This window comes from Tasmannia lanceolata, unplaced genomic scaffold (assembly GCF_043159265.1).
Source record: "Tasmannia lanceolata isolate RefF3 unplaced genomic scaffold, GAP_Taslan_0.1 ptg000007l, whole genome shotgun sequence".
NCBI classification, from domain to species: domain Eukaryota; kingdom Viridiplantae; phylum Streptophyta; class Magnoliopsida; order Canellales; family Winteraceae; genus Tasmannia; species Tasmannia lanceolata.
This window is the reverse complement of record NW_027518684.1, coordinates 7,287,336-7,309,679: the sequence shown is the minus strand read 5'-3', so window position 1 is coordinate 7,309,679 and position 22,344 is coordinate 7,287,336. Positions and strand designations below refer to the sequence as shown.

Genomic DNA, 22,344 nt, shown 5'->3' with positions numbered 1-22,344 from the left:
AAAATCGTAACTTTTCTAAGGGATTGCAGATGGACAACATTGTTTGAAAAATAGTGATTTCCATTTTTTTCGACTACATGTGGATGCCTTGGGATGAAAGATACTGACCATGGTGACATAATGTGAGTGGGCCAAAGTCAATCTTCTCCTGTGCTGCTCAGATTACAGGTTCAACTCAAAAGCTTGTCCGAGTTGACTCACTAATCATAAGAAGTGAAAATAACACATTAAATATTTCAAACGTCATGATTTTATTTTTTTTCATGATAAACTAGTGTCTCCCAAGTGGTAGTCTGCAATAAAAAGGTGTGTGTGTGTAAGCGCGCGTGTATTTCTTAAATTCCTGCATGGAAATAGAGAAATGCCTTCAATTTTTTATCTAGTCAGCAAACATGGCCGAGTTGATTCAACTCAACCCATTTCGTTGGATATTTTCAAAATATTTTATTTTTAAAATTAGAAAAAAATGAGTTTTTCAAAGAGACTTTTTTTTTCGTTAAACGATATTTCCATTCAAAAGACACTTTTGTTGTGAAATATTATCTTGTTTATTTAAAAGACACTTGTTGTGAAAGGGTGCCATCGTGTCTTTTGATCTTCTATAAAAGAGGCTTAGGCTCTCATTTTAAGCAACATTTAGGCAATAGTGTTTTTATTCTCGCTTTTTTATATTGACACTCATCTTTCATTCTTCTCTCTTTTTTTCTCTCTAAGTACGAGCATCCTAGTTGGAATTGACTTTGGGTGCTGCCTTTGATCATAGCATAAGCATTGTTTCTTTGGCACGGAGAAATTAAAAGCCTTAATTATTGGTCTTACCTTCCCTTATCTCCCATTTCTATATATCTTCTCTTTTTATTTTTTACTTTGATTATTTGGGTATCCACGATTTGTGTTAAAGTATAAAAGATAAATAACGCCTTTCTCTAACAGCTTAAGCTTTTGAAGAAGTTGTTAAGTTAACATGGTATCAAAGCCAAAGGTCCCGAGTTTAAACCTCCCGGATAGCAAAAATCCACATGCAATGGACGGCCTAAAGTAGAACCACATGTGTCACGTGTTTGTCAAGTGGGCCACACGTGCGGGAGAGTGTTAAAGTATAAAAGATAAATAACACCTTTCTCTAATAGCTTAAGCTTTTGGAGAAGTTGATAAGTTAACAATTTGATCATTCATTGTACCAATTTATCCCAAATCCAATTTCTAATCTTATCAAGTCAACCCATGTCATCTATTACTTTAGTTGGCCATGTGACGGGGTGCAAAGGTGTATACGGAGTCACGTAAATGAAATGGGAAATAAAGTGAGAGTGGGTTCGATCCTTTTAAATGGGTTGCTTCTCTAGTAAATTTTCAGTTCATTAGTACACAGGATTCTATAAATTCCCCCAGCAAAAGAAAGTTAGTACCACTTGAACAGTCGTTGTAAAACAAGAAAAAGGAGAAGAAAATGGCATGGCCCCAGTTTACTCAGAGATCGCACAATAAATAGTCATGTCCACATCCTTCGTAACAAAAGACAGAGAATTAAATGCCACCGTCTTTTCAAACCCATTTCCATGGGGAATATCTGTGTGCAAACCTGATAGAATTAATAGAGAGAGAGAGAGAGGGAGAGAGTTGAATAGTCTTCCGCTGTAATTACTAAAGTTAAGCATTTCTTTCCCTAATCTAATCAAGTGAGGACATGTGCAAGGAAGGTTGTACCCATGAATTGGACGAGAGAGAGAGAGAGAGTCTAGCTATTTCCATCTGGGGTTTTTTGGAAAAGTTGTCTTCTACTTTTGTTTATTGGCAAAACCGTCTTGTGGTTTGACAATTTGCGAGTAAAGCCATCAAATTTGAGTGAAATTTGCAAATCAGGTCATAAAAGACCAAAATGCTCATGAAAATTACCTTGTAAAAAGACCAAAATGCCCATGATGCCTGGTGAAATATATGTTCTGATACTATGGGTCCCACCAACTCAACTCAAACCCATGCATCAGGTGGGGCCACCATTTTGTCCCATATTTTGATGGGATGAGTCCCCTGATCTCCACCCGAGTCTATGTATCCGGTGGCGCCCGCAATTTTACACTATGTTTTGATGGGCAGGCCCATCTTTTTTACACCCATGCATCAAGAATCTACTATATATAGAAATGATATTCCGGTACCCTTGATTCAAAAACGTATCATCAACGGTCACATATATTTTAGTTTTTTTTACAACTTCATGTTTTTTATTTTCACATGTAAGGAATTTTGGTCCTTATATAAGTTTTTTTTTTTAAAAAAAAAAACTTTCATGGGCATTTTGGTCACAAATTTATGGCATTGATCTCATTTGCAAAAATCACTCGACTCAATCTGCAAATTGTCAAACTAGAAGACTCTGTTTTGCAAATAAAGCGAAGTAGAAGACTGTTTTTCATGTGGAGGGTAGAAAAGTAAAAGAAGGGTTGTGGTAAGTGGTAAGTGGTAAGTGGTAAGTGGTAACCCAAGATGGGGGCAATGAAGAAGAAAGGTCGGCGTTAAAGTGAAGCATTGAATGCGAGGACAGAAGGTTTTCAGGATATTATTTTCCTTCCTCTTTTCTCTCGTCTCGTCAGTAATAAAAGAAGAGAGAAGATGTTGAAATGATTTTGCAATCCATTGCTTTATGATTGACTCTTTTTCTTTTTAGCTTTTTTTCTGACAAAAAAATGGTATGATAGCCTTATGATGGGCATAATCTCCAATACTCGCTTTTTACTCTTTTTTGTTTTTGGTCTGGTATTGCCCGAGGAGGACGGGCAAGGGTCAGCTCTCGCCTCTCGTGCTTTCACATCCGACACCTACTTTTTTCAAATAATAGCCCTCCGCTTTGGGCTGCCCGTCCTGATCGAGACAGACCCAAACCCTCTCTGCTCACATCTCCTCCACCAACGTCGCTGACCGCCCGGCTTTTATACCGGGGAGGAAATGAGGAAATCCAATTAAGCTACGAGTCAAAACCCCGCACCAATAACCATGAACAAAAATAGTACCCTAAGGACCACCTTTTGGTGAGGGTGCAACATGAACCAGGTGGGTTCGACCCCATTTTGTCTCAAAATGGACTGGCCTTTCGGCTCAATTTTGTACAGGATTATGACAACTGATTGTGAGTCCAAAATCACTTATTGGACTCTGAGCCGGGGAAAGGCCAACCCAATTTAATTTCGAGTTAGGTTGAGGTTGTATTTTTTTTTATTTTTTTTTTTCCTGTTTGTATTTTTTTATTTGGTTTTTGCATATGGGCAACCCCAACACAATCAAGCTCGATCCGATTTGAAATATCAAGTTAGATGGCCGGTTGGATTTGGACACCATTTTCAAAGGGAAGTGATATTTACGTCCCTTTTGATCAGTAGGGACACCCAGCGTCAGTGGCAAAAAGGGAGGTAATGTACTTTATGTTTGAAAAATCTAGTGGCTTTGATTGCAAAGTACACTGACAAATGGGTGTCCCTGGTGATAAAAGGGGCGTAAATATCATTTCCCTTTTCAAATTAGATTAACATCAAATAGTCTTATTTTCAAATAAGGACCAACTTTATTGGCGCCCAAGCATCTTTGGATGTATCTAAAAATTATTTGCATGTAATCTTATATGAAAATGGCTTTGAAGTTGAATATGATTTTATTTTTTTTCATAATAATGGTCAAAATAGTTTTGGAAATGATATGGTTAAGGGCTCCAAAAGAGACCTCCTACCATATATTGATAATGACACTTTTCATCTTGTTCTATATTTTTGAATTTGCTTTTCAGGCTGTTACAGTACTCAAGATGATAATACCCTTAAAATATTCATATTTGAAAATAATGACCAATTCAGGTTGCATAGAAAGAGGCTCTAAGTCTCCAAGACATATGGATCCCATCACATCCCCCAATGAGATGTCTTGAGAATGAATTTCTACAGAGCGTAGACCCTTACCTTCCCAATCAAGATTCTTGGAAGCCCCCCACGACCAAGTGGTTCAATGTGAAACACCCACGCACAGTCTCAGTCTAAAAGTTTACTATATGCGAATCTTGTCACCATTTGATAAATATGAGACATGATGTGAAATTGACTCTATTTGACCCCACGAAAACCTAAAATGTCAAAGCAGTGCATCCATCAAATTCTTAAATTAGATACCCTTTACACATTCTTCTCATCCCCTCTTTTCCTATCTCTGTTAATGGGAATTGTCAAGGCAATTTCACAAAAGCAATTACAGCCCTCTCTTCTTAAGCTATGAGTTGGCTCTACTCTCTTGTAATAGAGCAGCCGCAAAATCACTTTGTGCAAAATTTCCTAGACGCTCCCTATTTTGGGGCAACCGGTCGATTTTTAGGAATTCGGGTTGAGATTTTCAGGATTAGACTTGGTCAATTTGAGCCGGGTAGATCCTTTCACCTTCTTCATGAAGATTTTCTAAAAGATTCATTAGCCGACCCCAACTAGTTTGGAACAAAGTCTTAGTTGAGTTGAGTTGGGTTGGGTTGAGTTGAGTTGAGTTCAGTTTTTACCAAAAATTGGGTGGGATTCAAGTTGATTCCAAGTTATTTTTTAGCAAAAGCTCAACCCGACCCAACCCAAGTTTACCGAATATTATTACCAGGTTACCAGGTTACCATGTTTGCTCCTCTTATCCCTTCATGTGTATGTCCACGCCCATCCCCACATGCCTTCCTTCACTTGATTTGACCCAACATAAAGCACATATACACACAGATTTACGATATATACGTGTATGTATTTAAGATTCAAAGAGAGAGAGAGAGAGGGGGCCGGGGGGGTGATAAGGAGAGTACACGAATTTCTTTTGTCTATACACTACCCATGGTTTTGGAATTCCTCATTAGATGATTTGTCTTCTACAAGAGCTCCAGTCTCTCTCATTCATCTTTATACCGAATATATAAAGGCAGCGAGGGCATGGAATGAAAGTGGCTTTACGTAGAAAAAAGGAAAGAGACCCCCTTTTCTGAAACCTGTACAACTGTTCCTAACATAAGTGACAACTCAATTCTCTTTGGGAGGACCACAACGCAAAAGGATGATATGGGCCTTGGACGACAAAGTCAAAAAAGTCATCACAACACAGGAAACAAAATTGCTAAATTAGATTCATGGCTAATCACTTCTTCTTTTTTTTTATTGAATAAAAGCTTCATGTTTAAGCTACCACACGTCATATAAAGCCAATTAGTGAACAAAACATAGCTTCCATGGCTACTCCAAAACACACCCATTTCTATCATCATCCATCAGTAGCACCATCTGGGCTTTTGGATGATTGATGTGGTGAGCCCAAGAATAAATTTAACCCCCGGATGTGTTTCTTGATGCCTTACCTTATTCTAATCACCCATATACTTTTATAATTGGATCTCAAATTCCATATTAAAGGACCCACTGACCATTCATTCATATATGGCTTTTTTTTTCAGTGATTGGCGTTTCACGAGGAAAAAAATAGGTAAAGTGATTACATTAAAAGATGGGTTTGCATGAAAAAGAGGGTCCCTAACTTGGTACCTTTCATGGGAAAATTAGGGTTGGTTTCCTTTTTCATTTTAGCTTTTGATATCACTTTTCCCAAAAAAAGCATGGTTAAAATTACAAATGGAGAAGAAAGTGGGGTAACTTTGAAGAATGCTGTGAAAAGAAGAAGCATATCAAGATCTTGCTTGCCTCAAGAGAATCGAAGTCGGTGAATTTTTTTGAATGGAGGGTAATAATTGGATGGGAGTTGGCCGTAAAAGTACTGGACTTCCTTTTGCCCGCCACCGCCACACTCATTCTATTTCTATATTCATGCTTAAGAGCTAAGGGAGATGTGAGCCCACCACCAAAAAGACAATCCTAAAAGAATGGACACAATTCCCAAGAACAATATCTCTTTGGGTTTGATTATTTTCCACGGAAAATGTTTTTCCTGCAATCCAAACAGGGCCAAATCTTTCTTTCTTTAAATTGGTCCCATAATTTCCATGTGATATGATTTATTAGTAGACAGCTTTCTAAGAATGTGTGTAATCAACAGTTGATCAGCACCATTGATCTTCTAGACCATCAGGAAGCGGCCCACACGATCTTAGTCCCATGCAGAGTGGAGATCCCATCCATCAGATTAAGGCCTACAAAAATCAATGCTTTGATTAAAAAATGGTCACCACCCACCAGACATGTGGCACGTGTTTCGTGATCTACAGCATTGATCTGATGGGGCCATCAGAGGGCAACATTAGGGGCCTAGCCCCTTGCAAAGCCAAAATCTCATCTACAACGAATCAATGGCTTGACTTGGAAAGACATCTTTTTCATCACCCATGATTAAGGGTTTACAATCATCAGATGAGAAGGCAATAGACAAATCATGGCCAATGGAGATAAATAAACCCAATCACCATTCACATCGAAGTGGATTCATGCCGTACGATGAACCCGTCCCTTAAGGCCCTGTTTGGATTGCAGGAATTTTCCAGACAATTTTGGGACGGAAAAACTTTTCCAAAATTCCTTGCCTTTCCATTGCATGATTACACACGAAAGAAAATAAGAAGTTTTATTCAGAGTGACCATAAATTTATCACTGAGATCGACCAAGCCATTACTGTAACATTTCCCACTAAATTATAGAAAAGAGAGAAAAAATCTATTAGAAATGTTTTTCCTGCAATCCAAAGAGGAGCTAGCGGAAAGGGTGCGCGTTCAATATTTTCTGAAATGGATATTCAAGATGACTACCTTAATGATGGTAAGAGAGCTTACAACAAACAGTAAGGCCAAAACTTTCATGAATTAATGAATCACATTTACCTAAGACTTAATCAGGTTCGATAGCATAGACATGATATCGTTAAAACCACTTTGAAGTAGACCTTTTCTTCTTTTTTCCCTTTTGTCTCTTGATGCCATTTTCTTATAGTAAACCTCCAAAATTGGCAGAGTAATTGAATTCTAAAAGGTGAAAAACTCTTCCTTAGAAAGCATCTGTCATAATTTCCCGGTAGATTGATCAAAGTTGGAAACCAGTCAGTAGTAACAAGTGAAGGCAAAAAACCATCTGACGGAGACCAATTTGCATTGTCGACAAAGAGTGGTTGGGCTGTCAAAGAAAGAAGAGCATTGTGCTCGATGGGGTGTCTATATCAGTTTCGATGAGTGAGCAGAGTCTTCATCAACTCCAATTGTAAATTGCCCATGGTATCACCCTAAGAACTTTAGCTCATAATCAGCACACAACCCAAACCCTGTCATGCTCAAACCTCCAAAAAACAATGACAGGAACAACCTACCTTGAACATGCTTCAAGTTAAATACTCTTTAACACTTATTTACATCTACATTAACCAAATAAAGCTATTCCAATGATTAAGAAAAGCCTAGAATGAATAAATTATAGACTAAATTCTCCTATCTCATGCTTCTTCAAGTATCTAAGGATTGATAAAAGGAATCATGAAAATGATTGATAAAAGACATCATTATGATTAATTGAAACAGGTTTTCCTGTAATGATTGAATTTGATCATCATAAGCGAAATCCATACTCATATTCCAATTGAATCATTAATGATCTAAAGCAGGTAGGCGGATCACTGACTTCACAACTCTTGGAGCCCCATTGATCAAGGAGTTCAATCCCAGTCCCCAACTCATCCTCAATTCCTCAAGAACAAATAATGATTCCAAATATTAATGGGCTCCGAATATGACTAGTATAGTTCTTGGGTTAACACTTGCAACAAACACAACTTGCAGATCTTTAAGCCCGTCTCTCTTTAGACAGTTGAGATGCCAAAGGGTAACAGTTCCCATCATGCATATATAAGCTTACAACAAAAGGCATGCCCTATCACTAACTTCAGTTGTTGCCATTAATAAGGCTAAGTCTAAAAGTGTAATAGCAGGAGCTTCTCATGTATTTTCAAAGGTGAGAAAACCGGTTCTTGTGGACATCAATGAAATTTTGAACACAGCCAAAAGAGCCAACAGCATTGTTAACTTGGTTAACTTGGAGGCTCATAGGAATCTCATTATGGATAAATGATTTTTACTCCAAGAGTTTTTTTAGAACAAAGATCAGGCACACTCAAAGCACGGGGATGTTCGCCCTCAACATAAACATACTTGGAAAATTACAGATATAACTAAGAACAACAAAACAATGGAAGCAAGATCTCCACTAGCAATGACAAATTCATTCTATGACATATCCAAAAAAACCTAAAAGAATGTTCGGTCAAAGTTTCCTGTATTCAAGACTCAGTTTTCATTAAATTATTCGTCATGTGAGATCTATTTGCAATAGGCCAACTAATGTCTTACATGTCTTATTATTAGTAAACAGTAGCTATTGAACATAGTAATAATAAGGCATACAACGACAGCCTCTGAAAAAGTGAGCTGTCGTTGGATCAGATATCAAGGGCAGCCCCTGATCTCTCTCTCTCTCTCTCTCTCTCTCTCTCTCTCTCTCTCTCACACACACACACACACACACCGTATAAAAACTCTAGGGACTAATAAGGGTGTTAATAGCGAAAGTAAGGGCTAACAGTCAAGAGTAGCTATCTTGGACAATGGCTGAAGCTACAGTCGCAAGTATTATACTCGTAAGGGCTAATAGGAACCTCAACAATATAAGAAAGTAATATAGATCAAAGCAATTTTATAATGGCAATAAAATGGGATAAGAGAAGGCAAGATCAAAATAGCTTTTTGCAATTCAAATCACTGATGAGGTCAACTTTCAAGTTTCTTAAGAAAGCAAAATCAGAACCATTGAAAAAAAAAGGCAAAATCAGAAAATTTGCGAGAAATGCGGTGAACTGATATGAGAAAAAGATAAAATGTCTAAGAAGCAAGGGAAAGTTGATTCAATGTGAACAGGTATGGGAAAAATCCCAAACAAATAGCTAGCAATAGACCATTCAAATCCTGCAAACAAAGGCAAACGTCTCAGGTGAACTGATATGAGAAAAAGATAACATATCTAAGAAGCAAGGGAAAGTTGATTCAACGTGAACAAGTATGGGAAAAATCCCAAACAAATAGCTAGCAAGAGACCATTCAAATCCCACAAACAAAGGCAAACGTCTCACAGACCCTGCTGGGGAACCAGCAACCAAAGAATCTTCAAAATGTTGCATTCTTCCAAATCAAGGCGAAAATGGCAGAACTGGAGGTGGGAAGTGGGGTTGGAGTTCAGAAAACTCAAAAAAAAGAAAAGAGAGTTAAGCCTTTGGAAATAAAGAACGCATACGGAGGGGGGAATTTGGGTTTGAACTTCATGGGGTAAGGGGCTTTTGGTTTTAAATTACTCAAGACTAGGAAAAATCGTAGTTGTCTCGAAGTTGAAACAATCCATCTTATAGTAATTAGCAGATCACAAAATCATTGTCTAAAGCTAAAAATTAGAACTGTTGTAACAAACATAGGATCCCAAAATCATTATCTAAGGTGTATGATAGAGTGGACTGGGATTACCTGGAGTATGTTTTGCAAAGAATGGGCTTTGGTAGAAGATGGAGAGGTGGGATTAGCAGGTGTGTAGTAAACAAACATAGGATCCCAAAATCATTATCTAAGGCATATGATAGGGTGGAGTGGGATTACCTGGAGTATGTTTTGCAAAGAATGGGCTTTGGTAGAAGATGGAGAGGTGGGATTAGCAGGTGTGTATCGTCAGCGTGGTTCGCATGGTTCTTAGTACTGATACGGTTCACCGAGGGGGTTCTTCAAATCTACCAGGGGAAGGCAGGGTGACAGTTTATCACCGTTCTTATTTGTGATCGTGTTAGAGATGTTCACCAGATTGATTGACAGGGGTAAGGCCATAGGGCTTGTGAAACAACCAGTTACTCCAAAAGCAAGCTGTTGGAGAAGGCGTTATTTAATCTATTCTACTTTAACACTCCCCGTCACGTGTGGCCCCTCTTTCTAGGGTTGGCCTACACGTGCAATATGTGGCCCCTCTTTTCGGTTTGGCCATTGAAAGTGGATTTTTGTGATCTGGGAGGTTTGAACTCATGACCTTTGCTCTGATACCATGTGAAACAAGTTACTCCAAAAGCTTAAGCTGTTGGAAAGGCGTTATTTAATCTTTTATACTTTAACAGGGCTGATAGAAGGATTTAGGCTGGGCAATCAACGAGTCGAGATATCCCATCTTCAATTTGCAGATGACTCTCTCATCTTTAGTTCACCTGAAGAGAAGGTGCTAAAGCTGAAGGTTATACTGAGATGTTATGAGTTGGTAACAAGACAAAGGTCAAACTTCCACAAGTCTCGGGTCCTAGGCACTCGCATTCCCCTTAGGTGCTAGAAGGTTTGGCGAGTCTATTGGGGTCCAATGTGTATCATTTTCCCACCTCTTATCGCAGGCTTCCATAAGGAGGGGTAGGGGCACACCCTCGAAGAATCAGTGGAGCCAAATAGTAGAAATGGTGGAAAAAAGACTAGATACTTGGAAGCGGAACTTGGTCTCCTTGGATGAAGAATAATTGCCAGCATCCCTATCTACCAATTATCGGTGTTTCGGTGCCCAATGAGTGTGGTAAATAGGAATAAACAAATCCAATGAAGATTTTTGTGTGGAGGGGCAGATGATAAGAAGTTTCATTTGGTGAGTTGGAAGGAATTTTGTAAAGCAATCAAAGCAGGAGGGCAAGGAATTAGAAGGGTAAAGAATGTAAACATGGCACCTGCTAGGCAACTAGTTATGGAGGTCTGGGGAAGAAGGGCACCACCTGTGGGTGAGGGTTATTGAGAAGAAGTATGGAGCACTACCAGGAAGATAAATATTAGACGATAGATGTCGACTTGGGTGTGTCCGCGTGGAGGGATATCCTAACCCAAAAACGCAAGTTCAAAGAGGGTGTCAGATTCCGAGTATGCTCAGGTGACAACATAAAACTTTGGTTTCATAAGTGGCGTGTAGAGACCCCCTTGAAAGAAGCTTTTCCAGAATTGTTTAAGGTGGTGGAGAATCGAGAGGGATGGGTCAAGGATTGTTTTGAATGAAGGGATGAAGGGATAGTGTGGCGGCTATCCTTCAAAAGGAACCTGTTTGATAGGGAGATGGAGAGGGTAGCGAGTCTACTCCAAGTGTTGGCGTCCTGCTACGTTAAAAGATCGGGTGAAGCCAAAAGGGTTTGGATCCAGTGTTCCTCTGGTAATTTCAATGTCAAATCATTCTGAAAATTGATTGCATCCAATGCTGCAGTCTCACCGGTGGCTAAGGTATGGACAGTGCCGGCTCCACAGAGGGTGTGTGCCTTTGCTTGGATGACGGCCTTGGATAAGATCCTCATTGTTGATCATCTTCCTAATCGGCACATGTGGATTATAGATCATTGTCCCTTATGTGTGGAGGCTCGAGAAACAGTTGACCACATAATCCTTCACTGCAAAACCGTCGGGTACGTGTGGCATAAAATCATGTGCAGGTTTGGCATATCATGGGTTTTCCCATGCGAGTTATTTGAGCTCATAGAAGGATGGTCTTTGGTCCCATGGCGCAAAAGAGGTGAAATCCTATGGAATGTGATATTACTAACGAGGATATGGGTGATATGGAAAGAAATGAACACTAGGGTTTTTAAGGCTTAGTGAAGTCCCATCACTTCCTCGTAGTCAAGATTCTAGCTCTAACCATCGCTCGGGTAAGAGCGTTGCCGAGCTTTCGGTTTGTATCAACGCATGATTTATGGCAAGGATGATCAGAGGTATGTAATAGTAGAGAAATGAGGTCGACCATAAATCAAGTGGGAGTTGCCTAGCAGAGGGTATCTAATGTCGGACGTCAGACAACTACTCTAACGGCAAAGAGAATACACAAAGAAAAAGCTAGAAGGTTTGTGAAGGTTGAAGAACACTTCACGGATTTGGAGGAAACTCCAACAGTGAGAGCAAAACTCTTCACAAGAAAAACTTTATTCAATGTCCAAAACTAAAACTCCCATCCGTTCACCTTTTCTTTCAATAGTCCTTGTCATACAATATAATAGAAATAGCAAGAATTGAAAAAAACAGTAGCTAATTAATTAAAGCTAAGACTAAAAATGTAAAGATGGCAACTTCTATCTCTCACGTTCAAGAATACAGCTGGTGTCTTCTTGGAATAGCAAGTGGCAGCAGCAATAATTCCTCCCTTTAGAAATCTTCCATATTTCTAACAATGAAAAGCAACAGCTTGGTTTCTACTATTTTGAAGAGATGCACTTGCCGATTTCAGCACCATTGAATTGGACAAGTTCCCATACCAGTGTAATTGCTGAAATGAGATTATTTGTGGGCCCTCTTTGGATGATCCATCCACATCGTGTAGGCCTCGGCAATCCGATCATACGGTCCTGCATGAGTATCTAAAGTTGAACTTCGATGGCTTCAACTTGGGGAACTCTGGCCTGCAGGAGGAGGCGGCCTTCTAAGAGATAAAAGCGGAAATATATTATGGCCCTATTCGGGTCCCTATTGGGATCGCCGACTCTAATGAGGCGGAGATTAGATCAGTCTAAGAAGGAATTAAGTTGATTGTCATAAAAAAAAGGAAGTAAATTGACCAACCAATAGCTCCTATACTAGTTATACTGCCATTCTGAAAAAATTAAAAAAAAAAAAAAAACAAGAAAAACAACAAGAGCAGGTCATAGTAGAGGGTGACTCTTTGAACGTGATAAGATGGTTGAAAGGAAGCGAGGCACATCCATGGTGGTTTGCGCGGTGGATTGATGAGATCTCGGACCGAGTGATGGGATCCTCCATTGCATTTCAACATGTAAGAAGATCGGCTAATAGTGAGGCCGACAGGCTAGCTCAAGCGGGGGCTTCATGGGCGGAGTTCGAAGCTTTCGATTTTCTCCCTCTCCTTGATCTATTTATGCTTCTTGTATGGTTTTTATTTGATTTTTTGTACGGTTCGATCTTCTCGATCGTTGGAGTTCTCCCCCCATTTCGTTTCTCTATTAATTTAATTCTCTACCATTCAAAAAAACATAGAATTCAGTTCACACAAATAATAGAGTTGTATGTGCAATCAGTATGTACAGTGCATATATGATGGTGGGCCATCCATGATAACAATACTACTAGGATAATGGAGCCAACACGGGAGCAGTACTGATGGCTAAAGAAAAGAAAACTATAATGATATGCCCATGGATCACAATTTAACATGCACATCCATTCAACAGAGGGTCTCATAGAGAAGCACAACCGAAGGCATCACTTCTGAACAGATTTCAAGATTAAATCAACTTTTACGACATAAGCTTTCAACTTCACCACTAATAGAGAAGCCACTACTATGGTCTATTATGATAAAGACAAGCTTAAAGTTCTCAAACGACAAAACTATTGTGCTTAGAGTCGACAAATTCCACACATGGGTTTTCAAATTATGTGTTGCACACACAACATACAAGCAGTGAATTTCATCCCCTAACACAACAAACAGAAAAAACAGAGCTTTAAGGATTTCATTCTCCATGTATCCATCACTGCTTGAAACCCTAAAAAGCTACCACACTGTTCAAAAAATCATGATTCAAATCTTAGAAATTAAATGAAATAGACTAAGGGCACATTTGGCTGCCGGAATTTTTTTTCATGACAAATTGGGCGTCTCCAAGTGGAGATGAGGGTGAAGTCGGCAAAGAACCCGGAAATAAAATCCCGGAACTAGTGCCTCTGGCGAGGAGAAGTTGCTAAAAAATCGGAAAAGGAAGATCCGGCTACCGATTTTTTAGCAACTTCTCCTCGCCAGAGGCACTAGTTCCGGGATTTTATTTCCGGATTCTTTGCCGACTTCACCCTCATCTCCACTTGGAGACGCCCAATTTATCATGAAAAACAATTCCGGCAGCCAAACGTGCCCTAAAATTAAGAAACAGACTTGAATGCTCTGAAAGTTGAGAATGGACAGAATACCGGTATAGTGAGCCTTGCACCCACAATGTTGCGATTCAAATTTCCAGATTCAATCAGCTCTGAGCGAACCGGCGCATAAGCTTCTCCTGTGTGACCCGGGGAATCAGGGGTGGCTGCTAGTACAAGAATGGAAAAAAGGAATCAAACCATCTGTTAGTTAGGGCGTATATCTCTGAAAAATAGATGTGTCAAACATGAGGGCGATCAGCATCTATTACAATGTCTGCAGGTTCCAGATAATATTTTTCTTCTTGTTCCTTCTATAAAGTGGTTAGATGTCAAAATATCAGCACAAGTGGAGGTATGCATATTAAACGGGTACTCAAAAAAAACATTTCTTGTAGAGAAGTGAACTAAAATGAACCCGCAAACAACATCCATTGAAAAGCCTGCCTTGATTTATTTTTATTTTTTTTTATGAAAAAAAAGCCTGCCTTGATTAATTGTGTATTTACTAGAAAAAAAAACACTAAACCACAGAGAAATTTAGATTTTGTCTTCGTTCTCTGTCCATTTTCCCCGCCGCAGGGGGGGAGGTGACAAGGTACAAGGCAACACAAACAGGAGCAACTCGCGTGCGAGCATAAAGGAATGGTGCCAGAAATCTGAGAAGCAGTAGGACTTCAACAAAGCCATCCTACGTTCTAGGAGTGCTAACATATGGTCATATACCTCAGATGAATAGGTAAAACCGTAAAAGTATCAAAACCAAGGCATTTGCTCATAACCATCTTTCAGAAAGAACGGTTCTACCTCTTGGATGATAGTCCAAGGTGGATAGGTGGACCAACAGATACTATCAATAACAAAAGATCCACCATGACTGATCCAAGGTCATCATGGGTGACTGCAATCTGAAATGCCCACAAATGTTTTGTCATAGTAGTAGTGTATGCATTAAGAAAGAGGGTATACTTACCAATATGACTTGCAGTTCCAAACTATATGAGGTGTGATATGACGTTTAAAATTCCAGGAGTTTCGAGATGGGTAAAGGTGAAAGCATGAAAGATCACATAACCTGGGAATTAAAGTATAGAAATAGTGTCGAAAATGAGAACCGATTCCTACAGATTCAACACTAAGAAGCATACAAAGAAATTGAACTTTATATCAAAGCAGGATCAAAGATGGCTAATGCGATCACTAATTTCTTAAGTTTGGGAAGGCATGTGTTATGACAGAAAAGTGCGTATCCATAAAATTTTGCTTGGACTAGTTAGGCTCAGTGCAGAAAACAGCACTGTAAATTCACAAGTGTTGAGAAAATTCTGTCAGCGTTTCAGGCAATAGCACATAAATGATCAATCAGTTAAATGTGTACCATATGGTTTCACATTAGCAATCAATAAGAGGTTGGTTCGAATCTACAGTCGAGTAGAGGCACATGCCTCGTATCGTTCATAAGTACAACTAGCTTCAACTGAAATATCAAAACATAAATGTGTGTGTGTGTATATAGCCTTAAAGTGAGATGTTGAACTACCCTTGAAATTGAGATGTAAGCAAAGTAATCATATGGGAGATAAAAGCGTAGTAGTAATTTTAATACCATATTAAATTTAAATGGTTAAGAAAAACAAAGATCTCTGACAAAACTGGGTTTGAGTCAAATGACTTGTTTATTCCAACGTTTAAAATAATTATGGCCCTAAAATGAATAAGAAAACAACTAAAAATAATTTCAAATGTATCCTACAAAAGGATAATTGTTTGGAAGGTCTTAGGCTCTCTTTAAAATTCCTATTTCAAAAGATAAGGTCATAAAGCTGAAAAGATCTAATAGCAGTGAGTTAGATATTACAACAATTACGTACAAAAATCAGAAAGCATGGACAGAAAAAATGAGAATGTAAGCATTAAATAAATGGGATAAGGTTTAGTCCTTCCCTTTTGCAAGATTCTGAGAGGTCAACAAATCGGCGGACCACAAGAGGAGAACGAAGAAAGTTGCTGATGTGTAGGGCATGTTTGAAGGCTGTTGAGACGGCTTCCAAGCTGCTGCCCCGGTGTAAAATGGTGGAAAAAAGAAGAAAACAAATAAAGAAATTGCATAAAATGTAAAAGGGCTCAAGAAAGAAGAGAACTTGAGAGAGAGAGAGAGAGAGAGAGAGAGAGAGATTGTGGGAGCTTTTGCCCTTGAAATTATCGTTTCTAGGAAGGTTATGGAGTGGGCTATTTATATGTGAAATGGGAAAAGAAATAACATTTTGGGATAATCAATTAGGGTTGATTGGATTGGATTTTGTTGGATTTTTTGGAAGTGATAGGTAGGAAAACGGGTTGATTTGCCTTCAAATGAACTTGCAAACCCAGACCACTCTAATCTAAAAATGATTTTTTCTCCCATCCCAAACGTATTTCTCCCCCAAAATGGAAAACTAGCCTCATTCCTTCCCATTTCTCCACGCAAAATCTTCCTTAAAAGAGCCAAATCTTTGCCTTCAAAATCCCATTTCACGAAAAATCTATTTTTTCCGATAAAAAAACCTTCCCAAATAGGGAGATGATATTTTCACCCCCTCTGCAGTACGCATTCGCCCCCCATATAACGTGAACAGTGGGCAACTTTAACGCTTTTTGACGTCAAATCACGTTAAAAGGGGGGTGAATGCGTACTACCGGGTTCGGGCCGAGGGTTTGGCAACCCGACCAGAGTGAAACCAGACATTTTCATTATTTTATTTTTTTTTAGGCTTAAAAACTCGGGTCGGGTCGGGTCGGGTCGGGTTGGAAAAATGGGTTCCTCGGGTCGGCTCGGGTTGGCCTCAACCCGACCCGAGTTGCACCCCTACGCCCAAATAAGCCCAAATCCATTTCAAATCCTAAATCTCCATCTAAACCTTCCATCACCACATCAAATCTCATTCAATCAAACCGTTTCCACCCCTATAACTTCCAAAAAATTCAACCAAATCCAATACAATCAACCATAATTGATTCTCCCAAAATGGTATTTCTTGCCCAATTCACCTATCAATACCCCACTCCACAGCCTTCCTAGACACAAATATTTCAAGAGCAAAAGCTCTCACAAGCTCTCAAGATTTCTCTCCCTCTCAATCTCTCTTCACTCCTGAGCCCTTTTACTTTTTCTGCAATTTCTTTCTTTATTTTCTTCATTTTTCTACCATTTTACACTGGGGCAGCAACTTGGACACGGTCTCAATAGTCTCAAACATCCACTACACATCAGCAACTTCTTGCGCTCTTCTCTTGAGGTTCGCCAGTTCGTCAACCTCTCGGAATATTACAAAGGGGAAGGATTAAACCTTATCCAATTTATTTAATGCTTACAATATCATTTTTTCTGTGCATGCTCTATGATTTTTGCATGTAACTCCGCTATTAGATCTTTTATCTTTTTAGCTCTACGACCTTATCTCTTGAATAAGAATTTCAAACAAAGCCTAGGACCTTGTAAACAATTATCCTTCTGTAGGATTCGTTTGAAATTATTTTTCAGTTGTTTTCTTATTCATTTTACCATATTTATTGTAAACTTTAGAAATAGTAAGTTGACTCAAACACAATTTGTCACAACCATTTGTTTCTCTTGATCACTTAAATTTAATCCGGTATTAAAATTAATGCGCTTTTATCTCATAACTGATTACTTTGCCTACATCTCAATTTCAATGGCAGTTCAACATCTCACTTTAAGACTAGAAATATTTTGATATTTCAATTGAAGCTAGTTGCACTTATCAACGATAAAAGGCCTCTGTCTCCACCTCAACTTGACTGTAGATTTGAACCATCAAGTTCCCATATATTAATTTTCCACTAATGAATTCCTTTGTCTTCTAGAGCCATCCATGGGGTACTTTCATAACAAACATTGATGAAGAATTGATTCCCTATTTCTTACTTCCCTAACGTAGAATTTTACCTTAGCCCCAAGATCGGTTTTGATTAGGACTGCAACAACCCACGAGCTTCAGGGTTCCTCGTTTGTTACATCTCGTGTTTTAGCTAAAAAAAAAAAAAAAATTGCTACCCAGGATCCGCCTAATCACGAGCCGTAGGCACTCCAGGCCCTGTGGCTATATGAGCAGTAGGGCTGATAAGGCGAGTCTATTATCTCAGGGGTTTTAGTTTGCATTTGTATTATGAACCCCTGCTATTATCCCTACTAAAGGCAGAATATCCAATAGCTAAAGTTGTTATTGCCACAATCATTGCACGGCCAATTGCCTTCCTCCATGAAGCCCTATTTCTTATGTTCGATTGGTACCTACACTTTGGCCTCCGCCTTTGAGCGGTCTATCCCACCCACCCACCCACGCAAAAAAAAAGGAACACATGATTTTAGCCACACATAAGGCCTCAACAAGTCCTTTTGATTTTGGCTCAAAATGAAACACTATTTATAGCCCATAGTGAGTCACACTAAAACAGTATCCCTTAAAAAAGCCAAGGCTATCCTAAATAGGTTAAACTAGCCATAATGTTTGCCATTGTATTCTTCTTGTTGTGTCATTTAAGTAATAATACTATGTTAACCTGCTTACATCCTTAGCATATATACCTGTAGGATTTGTTATTTATTATTTGGGACAAAATAAGGTAAGATGGTATTTCCTAACTATGAATTTCACCAATGATTTTGATAACAACAAAAAACAATACAAGATGTGTACATTCATGCATAGAAGAGTGATGCATGTGTGTGTGTATTCTCGTCTTTTATAGGATACTTAAGCCAAAGCATATTTAATGACTTCCTATTCATTGTTGCATTCAAGAACATTTTATTTATCCAAATTAAACTGAGATCTATATATGTTGCCATATTTTAGAAGACCAAGAACAGAACAGTTAGAAGCAAAAGCAGCATAACTATGAGCTGAAGGCAGAGTTTGAAACCCTCACTACTCAACTTCAAAATACAAAACAATAAAATAGCCTATTATTCCTCATTATGAAATCAAATTACTGCCTATAAAAACTAATACCAACTTTAATATCATCCAAATTTCAGGGAACAACAAAATCTTACATGCATAAATTATTAGAACCTAAAGCTTAAGTTTGGGACAGTAATCAAAATAAAGGAACCAATTATATAAGATCTCTCAACAACGCCTTTGGCCTTGTCAGAAAGTGAAAAATCCTTGCAAAACTAAATGTAAATTGGTAGCAAAGCCATCTTACGTTGGATTGAAGTCTCTGTAAAGTAGATTTCAGCAACTTGTCTCCAACAATATATCTCACCTTCTTAATTAACTCTTCCCGTGTTATTTTTTTACTCTGGCACAAAATCCAACTGACGTATAAATGCTACAGCACAAGGAGACCAAAAGAACTTTACAACGTTCAAACACATCATCCAACTATTTTATCAAGAATACCTTGAAAGCATTATAATGGAGATCTAGTATATCTTTGGCTAAGGGAGATATGTTGTTTTGAATTGCAGCAAACAACATTGGAAATGGCATCCACGCTGAAGTGGGCATCTTCACACCCCCCGATGCAAGAGTATCATGTTGACTATCCCTTACCTATATATTAACCAGGTAAACATGAGAATAAATTCACTAGTATTTCAGACTCAAAAATGGCATGGGACGTAAGCATTTTTTAATATTTAGGAATCCGATCAACTCCCCAAAGATTAAAGCAAGAAAAATTAACAAGCGAGGCAAAGTTGAGCTGCAAAGTTGAACTTCTATGAATGATAGCTCCTGCTTCTTAAGCCGCCACCAACTGCTCAAATATAGGCTCATTAGCTATACTTGTTTAGATAGTAGCATCTCACTAAGAAGTAAACTAAATACTTCATACTTTTGGAGTAGGAAAAAAAAAAGGAGAAGAAAGATCATCTCACGGGATGAACAGTAAGAGTAGCCTGCTTATATTTTGCCATTATTCCATCAACTTCGCATTGAGTATTTTTTAGCCCAGCCAAGTACTCTGTCAAACAATATCCAATTAAACCAAAATAGAGTCAAGCCCATTACTTCATAAGATAACCACAACAACTAAGTTATCAGGTTTATGAACTCCCAAATTACCTCGAATAGAAAGAGGCAGCTTAAAACTGACGATGAACTCCGGATGAATATGGGTGTTCATGTGGGTATTCCATATTATATAATGATTTGGATTCTGAAGATCATCTACGCCACTGTCAAAATCATCACATGTGGGGTGGAATTGCTCAGATCCAGGTTGGATTTGTTCCATGCTCCCCATAATTATCCGACACAGTACCATGTGTTGTACACCATTTTCGTCAACATCACAATAGTTTGCACTATAGGAAACCAAAAGATACAGCATTACACTTCTAGAATTGATAAACATTTCACTTCTAGAATTGATAAAACATGCATAATAAGGAGAAAAAATGAAAGCAAAAGAATGATCTGAATGACACCTGAAATGAGAGGAATCCTCTGGGGAAAAATATATTCCAGTGCCATAAGCCACTCCATCTGATGGCTTTGAGCTCCTGTCAAAACCATGATGTAAAATGCCAGCTATGCCCTCTCTCGATGAACCATGCCATGCACGTCGAACATTGGCATGTCCACGGTACCTTTTGGTGATATCTACTTGTTTCTCAAATGTCTGCAATCGTGCTAGGGCAGAGCCAATCGTAGGAGAATGACGGTAAATTCCAATAATGCTACTCGGTTGAACAAACATACCCAAGCCCCTCAGAAAAACATTCTGCACACCAAGGTAGTCATTTCCGCCTCTTTCCAATCTAACTAGTTTATCATGCAAAGGCCCAAAACCTACATCTGTCAAATAGGGAACACCATTTTCTGCAATCACTTCTTTAACCTCTTCGTTCTCCTCACTCTCCTTTAAAGGAGAAGCCAAAACCTCAATACATTCGTCAGGCTTGGAACCATTTACGCCACTAATCCCAAGCTCAAGCTTTACCTCAATGTTACCACCACAACTTGGCACATCATCACAATCAAATAAAACCCTCGGGAAGAAACATTTCGAAGACTCATCGATCCATGCAACAGACTGTCGAACACCAGACCTCAGGTTAATCAGAACCATGTGGAGAAAATCGACAACATAGACACAGCTCCGTATTGACACCTCAACAGCTGATTTTCGAACCGTAAATGCCTCAATCAACGATTGGGTCACGTTATCCGGAAAGTCACTCCATTCACCATTAGAAAAAAACATAAGGCGCTGAGGCAATCCGCTCTTGAAAAAATTAGCATAATTGTAAACAATGGACTTCTGCGACCGGCAGCTATGGTCGCCTGGGCAGACTGACTCTCGGCTTTCCATATCAACACGTGCGAACTTAGCCCGTGAAGCACTAGCACCACAGAGATACGCAGCATAACGGGCTGCTCGCTTTCGTTTCAAACCCGAAACCCTATCTAAGTTAACGGTCTCCATACCGAACTGTACAGTATAAAGGCTAGTAATAAAGGAAAACCTATGTGTCTACAGATATTTACAGCTTCTCTCCATTTTCAGAACATGCATGCCTAGAAACCCCTGACGTAATAAGAAAAATCCCATGCTATCAAATCAAACCCTAAGAGAAAAATGAATGTACAGAAAAATTTTGTTTATTTTATCTCGAACAGAACAGCATATTCTTCCATCCAATCCCTCATGCAACAAAAAATTAAAAAAAATCCAAGATAAAACCCTAGCTTCAAAAGTTTCATGCCAAAAAAAAAGGAAACAATCCCATGCAACCAAATCAAACCCTAAGAGAAAAATGAATAATAAAAATTGAATGTACTAAAAAAATTTGTTTTTTTTTCTCAACAAAATAACAGCATATTCTTCGATCCAATCCCTCATGCAACCAAAAAATTAATAAATAAAAAATCCAAGAAAGAACCCTAGTTTCAAAAGCTTGATACAATAAAGGAAACAAAGGGAGATCTGCATACCAATAGAGAGCCCTGATCTCAATGATGGCAAAGGCAAGAACCGATCGAGAAAACTTCTAATATAAGTGAAAATATTACGAATCGAGAAATCGTATAGTCATATCAGAGGAAGGAATTGAAGAAAAAATTCCAACAGAAACGAAAAAAATAAAAGAAAAAACACAAGAACACACAGATAATTGCAGGTATGTAGATCTAAACGGCTATAAATTCAAAAAAAAAATGAGAAGAAGAAAAAGAAAATAAAGAATAATAGAGATTGATAAATGAAATGAATATTTTACTTACATTGGAGGATAATGATAGAAGTGAGAAACCCTTAAAAAAACCCTAATAGGAAGATTTCTGAGGCTATTCGATGATAGCTTAGAAGAACATTATAAAGAAGAAATACAGAGAATCCGATAAGATAATGAAACCAAAATGGATACCGCCTAGAATAGGAAGGTCTAGCCGCCAAAAGAGTGAGGCTTCGCTCGACTCGGCGCGGCTCATGATATTGGGGATAA

The 22,344-nt window shown here is 38.6% G+C and overlaps 1 protein-coding gene across 9 annotated transcripts; it reads right to left on the bottom strand.

The window, feature by feature from the left end:
• Positions 1 to 11,954: 11,954 nt before the first annotated feature.
• LOC143881669 (inactive poly [ADP-ribose] polymerase RCD1-like) lies at positions 11,955 to 22,281 on the bottom strand. Of its 9 annotated transcripts, none has more exons than XM_077384903.1 (9): positions 22,124 to 22,281; positions 20,326 to 21,428; positions 19,961 to 20,202; positions 19,774 to 19,859; positions 19,295 to 19,447; positions 19,098 to 19,193; positions 14,860 to 14,961; positions 13,941 to 14,053; positions 11,955 to 12,989 (listed from the first exon to the last, which is right to left on the bottom strand). In XM_077384903.1, the coding sequence occupies exons 2-7, from the start codon at positions 21,324 to 21,326 to the stop codon at positions 14,953 to 14,955; spliced, it is 1,587 nt and encodes a 528-aa protein (XP_077241018.1). In that variant the 5' UTR covers positions 21,327 to 21,428; positions 22,124 to 22,281; the 3' UTR covers positions 11,955 to 12,989; positions 13,941 to 14,053; positions 14,860 to 14,952. The 9 variants fall into 9 exon arrangements, with proteins under 9 accessions (XP_077241018.1, XP_077241014.1, XP_077241016.1 ...); XM_077384902.1 differs by lacking the exon at positions 11,955 to 12,989 and adding an exon at positions 13,302 to 13,538; XM_077384899.1 differs by lacking the exon at positions 14,860 to 14,961 and having other exon boundaries at positions 13,941 to 14,056.
• Positions 22,282 to 22,344: the final 63 nt, after the last annotated feature.